Source organism: Cydia amplana, chromosome 17, assembly GCF_948474715.1.
Source record: "Cydia amplana chromosome 17, ilCydAmpl1.1, whole genome shotgun sequence".
NCBI lineage: Eukaryota > Metazoa > Arthropoda > Insecta > Lepidoptera > Tortricidae > Cydia > Cydia amplana.
In genome coordinates, this window is record NC_086085.1 from 6,788,556 (window position 1) to 6,798,449 (window position 9,894).

Sequence of the window (9,894 nt, forward strand, 5' to 3'; positions counted from 1 at the left end):
ATTCTGAACCAGAATCCATCATTAACGTTTACGATTTTCCATGTTTTTCTAATATTATTGAATTGTCATGGGAAAAGCTCTCATAGTGAAATCGAATCGAATTTTGTGGGGTTGTTTGGCAACTACAAATGAAATGAAAAGAACTACAAATAACTACAAACTATTCTGAACCTGAATCCATCATAAACGTTTACGGTTTTCTCAGTTTTACAAACATTATTGAATTGTCATGAGAAAACCTCTCGTAGTAAAATCGAATCGATTTTTGTGGGGTTGTTTCGCAACTACAAATGAAATGAAAAGAACTACAAATAACTACAAACGATTCTGAACCGGAATCCATCATTAACGTTTACGATTTTCCATGTTTTTCTAATATTATTGAATTGTCATGGGAAAAGCTCTCGTGGTAAAATCAAATCGAGTTTTGTGGGGTTGTTTGGCAACTACAAATGAAATGAAAAGAACTACAAATAACTACAAACGATTCTGAACCAGAATCCATCATAAATGTTTACGATTTTCCAAATTTTTCACATATTATTGAATTGTCATGAGAAAACTATCGTAGTGAAATCGAATCGATTTTTGTGGGGTTGTTTGGCAACTACAAATGAAATGAAAAGAACTACAAATAACTACAAACGATTCTGAACCGGAATACATCATAAACGTTAACGAATTTCCAAGTTTTTCAAATATTATTGAATTGTCATGAGAAAAGCTCTCGTGGTAAAATCGAATCGATTTTTGTGGGGTTGTTTGGCAACTACAAATGAAATGAAAAGAACTACAAATAACTACAAACGATTGTGAACAAGAATTAATCATAAACGTGTACGATTTTCCAAGTTATTCAAATATTATTGAATTGTCATGAGAAGAGCTCTCATAGTGAAATCGAATCGATTTTTGTGGGGTTGTTTGGCAACTACAAATGAAATAAAAAGAACTACAAATAACTACAAACGATTCTGAACCAGAATCCATCATAAACGTTTACGATTTTCCAAGTTTTTCAAATATTATTAAATTGTCCTGAAAAAGCTCTCTTAGTTAAATTAAAACAAAGTTTAGTCGTTTAATTTGGCAACAACTAATGAAATTAAAAGATTTACAAATAACTACAAACAGTATAAACGATTTTACCCATAATCAATCAACACAGTGTGGGATTTATCAAGTTTTATCATACTTAGGGTCAGTTGCAGCATTCACACTTGACAGACTGTTCAACGTCACTTAGTAGTGATGGTGTGTAATTACCATTATATTATAACTTAGAGAACACTTTAAGGGTGACTGACGGTTTGGTACAACGGACCGTTTGTCCTTTTCTTGTAAAAGACATAAACGCGCTCTCGTGTTTAATTTCACCAAAAAGCTCTTTATCGGGAAAAGACATCAACGGGCTCATAAGGCTTTTTTTTATTTTTTTTATTTTTTGGAGATAATTGGCTACTACAAATAAAAATAAAAGAACTACAATCAACTACAAACGATTCTAAGCCAGGATCAACAATTAAAGCATAAGATTTCAAAAGTGGGGTGCTGGGATTTTTCTCACCCCCATAACTTTTTTTTGGGGCAACTACAAATAAAATCCTTTTAACTACAAACAACTACAAACAAAATACTATAAGAAAAAAAATATAAATAAAAAATTGGTCAAGGTCGGGTGCCAAGTTCACATAGGTTACAATAAATACAATAATACACATTCGAGCTTTTAAATTAGTTACTCTATGCGCGAAACTGTCATTTGATCTAAGGCGGCATTAAACGTGAACTGACATTCACTATTGTTCACTATTCACAATCATAGACTAAAAAGTTTGGTCCATAATCACCAAAGCATAATTCAAAGAATATAATACCAACCCATAAGGTTTACTGCAGAAGTTGTAACAAATGGCACATGCAATTTTAGACTAAGTACGACCAACGAATTCAATCGATCCACCAAATGTCGGACGGAATGTAGGTATTGAAAATTGCTCATACAAACATACTTATATACTCTTTGACTGAGTCCTTGTTTACGAAGAAGAAAAGACCTTGACAGTTTTTGACAGCTTTCAACATCAAATTATTCTGTAATCCGTGTGTATTTTTCGTTGCATGTTATACATTTCATGCAATAAAATGAACGCTAAAGTGCTTGCTGTAGTTTTTTATTTTTTATTAAATTTAAAATCGTGTGTAGGAGTAAAGTATACCAACCATAGCTTGATTACTATACATACAGAGACTAGAAGTCAGCTGAAATACCTTCATATTTTAGAAAATCAAAAATACATGGATATAATTTTTTGTCAGAAACCGTACAAGGTAACAATATTATGTACTTACTTTAAAAAGACTTAGTGCCAGTTGCACCATCCCATGAATCTAGTATGTAACTGGAAATGACCGAACGGGATAGTCTTATGTATCTTTTAGTAGGAGTAGCAGCGAAAGCGCTATCATTGTTTGTCCTTACAGCAAGTCACAGTCTCGCATTTTTTAATTCCCCACCGTAAATTTAGTATGTATTATGGTGGGCAACAAATAAATTCGACCAATCATAGTATCGCATTGCCTATGTTTTGTCCCTCACGGAGGGACGCGTATACCACTTCTATAGGATCCTACCTTCTATGCCCATCCGCACTTGATAGACTGATCAACGTCACGCGGCGCGTCGCGGCAGTTTACTATGAAAGTTTCCATACAATAAAATTTAGCGAACTCTTAACGATGACAAACACTTTGGTGCAACCGACTCTTAAACGCGTATACTTAAGCTTAACTTTTAAAAATTACCTCCGTCGCTTCGAGAACGACGTTGTCCCCGTGGTCTCGAAGAAAGACTGCTCCAAGTTGACATCAACGTCTTCTAGCTGCGCGGGCTTTTCGAACTACCCGCACTTGGTCTTACTTAAGGTTAAATTGTTGAGTGTACTGTAGAAGTAACCACTGTAACCAGCCAACCATAAATAAAAGGTAATAATTACATTTTTGTAGTGATATTAATGCTAGTTTTAAGGTTTATTAATCTACCTCCCTATAAGTTTTATTTCTAATAATCATCAGTACAGTAATCGGTCATTCGATTGCCACTAGAAATAAAAGACAGTGTTTTTATAAAGTTACTAGCGACCCGCCCCGGCTTTGCACGGGTTAATCAATTATACATAAACCTTCCTCTTGAATCAATATCTAAAAACCGCATCAAAATCTGCTGCGTGTAGTTTTAAAGATCTAAGCATACATAGGGACAGACAGACAGACTGTTTTATACTATGTAGTGATTGTATATCACACTACTAGATTTATAGTGATAAATTCAGCCGATATTGGGGGTCAACTAGCTCGGCATAATGAGTAGGTACAATACGAAGCTACAGAAGCTATGGAAGGAAATGGTAGATTAACCTAGCTATCTTCTTGCGATTTAATTAATATACATTTATTTCAGTTAGGACAATCTGTTGAAGTGGTGGTTGGTCCAGTGGATTTAGAAATGTTCAAAAACAGGGCGGAACACTATAATTTAAATTATACGATACTGATGACTGATATTCAAAGGTAAGCAAAGATGCCAAAGACATATATCTAATAGCTTTAAACGAGCAATTCTTGTTTATTTATTTATTTATTTATATATATATATATATATATATTTCGGGGATCTCGGAAACGGCTCTAACGATTTCGATGAAATTTGGTATATAGGGGTTTTCGGGGGCGAAAAATCGATCTAGCTAGGTCTTATCTCTGGGAAAACGCGCATTTCCGAGTTATTATATGTTTTCCGAGCGAAGTTCGGTCACCCAGATATTATATATTAGATTAATAAGGTAAAGTTTTATACAGATACCTTGCTCGTGATATTAGGCCATAAGGTCTGCCGATTTGCACCCTCGATTTTTGCATTTATTTCGAACCATTCATTTTCGGTAATATAGTTTGATATAAATCACTGTTAAAATTTTCTACTATCTCATTTCAGGGCATTTGACAATCAGGACGTATCAAGCTACAAACTCTTACAGCCGGATACATTTTCTTTTGATCACTACCATCAACTAGAAGACATTAACCAGTGGATGATAGATTTGAGCCAAAACAAATCTGTACCCATACGCCACTCGTCAATAGGAAAATCAGCAGAAGGCAGGGATATTTACATGGTCAATATTAACTTAGATTCAAGATTCAAGCCAAAGGTAATTTTATTAATAACTAGCTTTTGCCCGCGACTTCGTCTGCGTGGAGTTAGTAATTTGGGCAACTTATTTTTTATCCAAACTGCTATTTATCGATTCCCCATACAAATTTCCACCCCCCTTTTCACCCCGTTAAAAATTTAAAAACTACCATATATACGAGTATTATGTCCTTCCCCGGGACTCAAACTCTCTCCATACCAAATTAGAACTAAATCGGTTCAGCGGTTTAAGCGTGAAGAGGTAACAGACAGACACACTTTCGCATTTATAATATTAATAATAGTATGGAAGTATGGATTTGTGTATATAAGGTACTAACATACTTGTTAAGTAAGTAAAGAGCATAGACACAATGTTACTCGCACGAAGCTCTCGCCATTTAAAGTTTTAAAAAGTTTGGAACTCGTTAAATAATGGAATTTGTATGCAACATTGCAGTCCCGAAATCAAGACTGCAATGTTTTTAACTTTTTAATTTTTTGAATGACCGTAAACTACGCACTTCGCGACCTATTTTTTAACCGGCAACGTCGACTTTGCCGTCCATTTTTGAGAAAATATCCTTTACACTTTACTCTTTCAAGGTTGTAGTAGAGGGAGGCATTCATGGGCAGGAATGGCCTGCAGTGGTGTTTGTGACTTACTTAATCAAAGAATTGGCTCAAGCTGAGACGTCGGAAGACTATGAATGGAAGAAATTGGCGAACACCTATGATTGGTATTTGATACCAGTACTCAATCCTGATGGATATGATTATACGCATAAACAGGCAAGTGTACTATTCTCACTCTTTTCGCCTTTCGCCTGCCCCTACACTCTTTCCACAATCCCTCAGACAAAGTAAGTGTAAGGCCTGAGTGGACGCTCGAAGCGGAGCGTTCGGCGGGGCGTGCAGCGTGGCGTCGGGCTCACAAGTGATTTGAGCAGCGTGCACTGAGGCCGCTCCTATACGTTTGCATTTGTTTGAGATACACGCCGCACGCCCCGCCCCGCTGCACGCCCAACATGAGCGTCCACACTTACCCCTTCATAACGTAACAACTATATTGCTATATTTAACCAATATTTGACTTTTATACAAGGGTTTCGTGTTGCGTTGCTTGCCATGTTTTAATAGACTATGTCCTTGTCCAAGGGTATAAATTACCCACGTTTTAATAGACTACTGTGTCTGCTTACCATTTAAAGGTAGATCGCTAATCGTACATACATTTCCAGGATCGCCTATGGAGAAAGAATAGGAACCAAAACGCTTCAGTCGATTTGAATCGGAATTTTGACGAAAGTTTTGGAAGTAAGTTTTTAATGGAATTCTAATTATTTACCAAACCTGGCCCCGTGCGTGTCTATGTTCCAAATTTCATTAAATTAGAGATTATAATTTACGAGCAAACCTACTGTGCCATACAGACATACAGACGCATATGATGAAACTGTAAGGATTCCAATTTTACTTTTGAGGCACGAGACCCGAAAAACATTATAAGTACATTTTTATACTCCAAATAATCCAATGCCTGAAGTAAAGAGGATACAACACTGCCAACTGCTTAAGACTTCTAACTTGTTGTACGTCTGTCTGTCCGTCTGTCTGTCAAAACCTAATATGTATAGAAGAGAAAAATCTAAAAGTTATATATTTTTATGTACTCGACCCTCGGTAGGCGAGTGTGACTCGAACTTGTCCGTTTTTTTAGAATACGGATCCAGCCTAGAGCCAAGCAGCGACAGTTACTGCGGGCCATACCCTTTTTCGGAACCAGAGACTCAGGCACTATCATTTTTCATCTTGCCTATTCGCAGAGAAGTGAAATATTACTTCTCTATTCACGCCTATGGACAGAGGATTATTATTCCGTATGAGGACAGAATACAGCACTTGGAAAATTTTGGAGAAATGGTAGGTAATGCTGATGTAATGACTTTTGAAAATTACCACCTTCTTAAAGGCCGGAAACGCACTTAGGCCCTCTGGTGTTGAAGGTGTCCATGTAAATGTGATTTTATATGTGTTCAAAACGCGAATGTTTTAAATGTTATATAACAATGTTTACCGAAATAATTTGCATTTCACGTTTATGTTTACTTATAAAATTTTGTTGTATCCTCTAATGGCCACTTAGCGATTTGTACCTATGTGTACCTACTTTACTGATTTGCCACCGGATAGATTACAAAATTGCGAAATTTGTAATTGAAAAATTTCGGAATCCTGTCATATTTTAGATGGGGATCGAAATTTTCCGTTTTCAAAATGAAAGATTTTCTGTGAATTTCCCTGAAATATCCGAGATATTTTCCAACTTTTTTGAAACTTTCTGCAACTTGACCTTACAGGAGAATTACAGCCGACAAGCGATACGGAAAATGTATTTGCGAACCCACGTTAAATATAGCACTGGAACTGTGTATGATACTATGGGTGAGTTAAGATTATAATCTAATACCTTTAAACGAGCAATTTTTGTTTATTTATTTATTTATATATTTATTTATTTATATACCTATATAACTGCGCTCCAAAACTGGTATCGCAGATGTGGGTGTGAAGGCCGCCAAGCTCAAGTGGGATTGGGCGGGACATATCTGTCGGATGCACCCGGACAGATGGGCCAAAATAGCGACCGACTGGGCACCACAGATCACCCGAGGCAGAGGCAGACCAAAAATGAGATGGCGAAACGACCTGGACTCATTCTGTGGCGACTGGCGGGAACATGCACAAAGCCGTGACGAGTGGCGAAAGACAGGGGAGGCCTTTGCCCAGCAGTGGGACACAATATAGGCTATTCAAAAAAAAATACCTATATATTTCGGGGACCTCGGAAACGGCTCTAACGATTTCGATGAAATTTGCTATATGGGGGTTTTCAGGGGCGAAAAATCGATCTAGCTAGGTCTTACGAAAACGCGCAATTTTGAGTTTTTATATGTTTTCCGAGCTTTGCTCGGTCTCCCAGATATTCACACATTATGCGTGTTCCACACTGTGTATTAATAATCCGAGGTCAAAGTTAAATTAACTATTTATTTTTAAGATTATTATGATGTAAGCTGCAAAACTGCAAGGATACATTATGAATCGAATTCATTCATAAAAGTATCCATGCCATTCTGCAGCCGCTTGTATAATTATACCCAGTATACATGTTAACCCCCTGGTATTAGGCTGTAGTATTTATAAATATTGCTACTGATGTCATTATAATATAATTATGATGCCACTGTAAATGTTGTATTGACTTGTGAATGTGAATGCGCATTTGAGGCATTTGCGGATTATTGATTGATAACAAAAAAAAAATCCATGCGTTCAAACAACTGTTTTGATAGTTTTTTTTTTCATGCCCAGGTATAAGAATGTCAGGAACTAGCGCAAGTTGGATGAAGAAACAAATGAAAGTTAAGTAAGTAAAATATGTTTTATTCTGCCATAATCAGTCGGCCACAGAAGTTGCTAAGCGGGCCCGGCGAGGTGGGCAAAGTTACCTTGACGCGCTCTTATTCTCTTAACAATAAAGTCGCGTCATGATCATTTTGAACACCTCGCCCTCTTAGCAACTATATGCTAGTAATATTAAACTTTTAGACGCCACGGCCACCGTAAAAAGTTTGAAATTAAGCTTTTTTATGTGCGATTCTGCAAAATAGTAAGAACTTAAACCGGAAACTCAACCTTTACTTGTATACAGGATGTCCCTAGTTAGGGTTCCGTACCCAAAGGGTAAAAACGGGACCCTATTACTAAGACTCCGCTGTCCGTCTGTTCGTCCGTCCGTCCGTCCGTCCGTCTGTCACCAGGCTGTATCTCACGAACCGTGATAGCTAGACAGTTGAAATTTTCACAGGTGATGTATTTCTGGTGCCGCTATAACAACAAATACTAAAAACAGAATAAAATAAAGATTTAAGTGGGGCTCCCATACAACAACGCACTTGGCCGGTTTTTTTTGGATAAAGTGAAATTGTACATATCGTTTAGGATGTTTCGAACTATTATACAACGTATCGAAATAATCGGCAAGGTACGAAGAAATTGATCAGAGAGCGCCGCTTATATTAATATTGTTTAACCTTTTCGCCACTACGTCAATGAAGTAATAAAGTGTCATCAGCGTCAAACCACAAATTGCACTTAATAACCTCATACACAGACAAGACATCCTCTAGACTGAGCATAGTAACGCTACCCCCTCTGTCACTATATACGGTAGTTTTACTCCATCTTCGAGTCAAAGTGTCAGAATCCCGTGCCGTGATTGGTCCGTGTCTTTGAACGGACCAATCACGGCACGGGATTCGCTCACCTCGTCCCCCCGCAACCCGTATTTTTGGCAGCATCTGTTTCATGAAATAATTGCTCTAAACTCCGTCTAGAGGATTCCTAGTCTATGACCCCATATAACACATCAAGTCATGGCGTGTGGGGCACGAAATGTACTGACTTTATATCAAGTCAATGGTGGCGAAAAGGTTAACCACACGCGCATGTTTTATTTATTTATTATACCTACAGACTCCCACTGCTGGGCAAAGGCCTCCCTCCCCGATCTCCACTCGTTTCGGTCTTGAGCAATCTCCGGCCAATCATTGAGATATGCGTCCAGGTCGTCCCGCCATCTCCGTCTGGGCCTACCAGATCTGCGCCCGTCTTGCGGCACCCATTCTGTGGCTATTTTGGCCCACCTCTGTTGCATACGGCAGAAATGGCCGGCCCAGTCCCACTTCAGCTTTTATTAACAAAACATCTGTGGTTGACTTCTTATTTTAGATACGCCTACACAGTTCAAGTGCGTGACAACGGGACGTATGGCTACGCGTTGCCGAACGACCAGCTCCGTCCTATGTGTGAGGAGACCAAGTTGATGATACAGGAGCTCATGACGGCCAAACCGAGATACGTCAGAGCACTTTTCGGGGATGATGCGAATATTAATGGAATGTTTCTCCCGCTTATGTTGTTTTGTGTTATTGTAATTGTAACATTGAAATAAATTATTCGGATAATAACATTACTTCAATTAGTTTCAAGCTACCATAATGCTTAGAAATAAAGGAAAAACTCACTGTCTCGGGTGAACTCGATCTCGCAAATCCGGTATGCCAGCCCATCGCTCTACCAACAGCTACCGGGACTTACCCCGGTGACAGAAAATGTTTAACTTGTAACTTTTAAAAATATCTGAACTGAACACGCCTTGACAAGAGAGGCGTGTTCAGATATTTGTGAGCACCTTGGCCGCTCCGATAGGTATGGATCATGGCGACTGTACCTATTAGAATAAGGTGCATTGTATCCTAATCTTTCTAGTTCTTAATATTTTTAGTTTCGAATACAAATGTGTAAAGAGTTAAAATAGGTACAGTCGACGTCAAATATATCTTTACACTCGTGTACCTTACCTGCTTCTTTGTAATACGGCATAAAATACAAACATATCTTTGACGTCGACTGTACCCAAATATATATTATTAGCTGATTGTGACAAATTTATGAATATAACTAAATGGACGAATCCGATCCAAAATAACCGGATCCATTTAGTTATACTGATCAGTATAACTATTAGGATTTTTTTGTCGATTTTATTATCGTATAACTAATAGTTAACTAGGTAGACAAACCCAACTGTAGAGTCTGTGCGGAAAGAGAAGAGTCGTGGAATGTATTGGGCCCCA

The 9,894-nt window shown here is 37.8% G+C and overlaps 1 protein-coding gene across 1 annotated transcript; it reads left to right on the forward strand.

Annotated features, from left to right (window-relative positions):
- Nucleotides 1-2,051: 2,051 nt before the first annotated feature.
- On the forward strand, nucleotides 2,052-9,209 carry LOC134656057 (zinc carboxypeptidase-like). Its single transcript, XM_063511575.1, has 8 exons — nucleotides 2,052-2,344; nucleotides 3,976-4,211; nucleotides 4,769-4,984; nucleotides 5,434-5,509; nucleotides 5,913-6,115; nucleotides 6,553-6,637; nucleotides 7,568-7,622; nucleotides 8,987-9,209. Exons 1-8 carry the CDS (start codon nucleotides 2,122-2,124, stop codon nucleotides 9,207-9,209), a joined length of 1,317 nt encoding a protein of 438 aa, XP_063367645.1. The 5' UTR covers nucleotides 2,052-2,121.
- The last annotated feature ends 685 nt before the right edge of the window (nucleotides 9,210-9,894 follow it).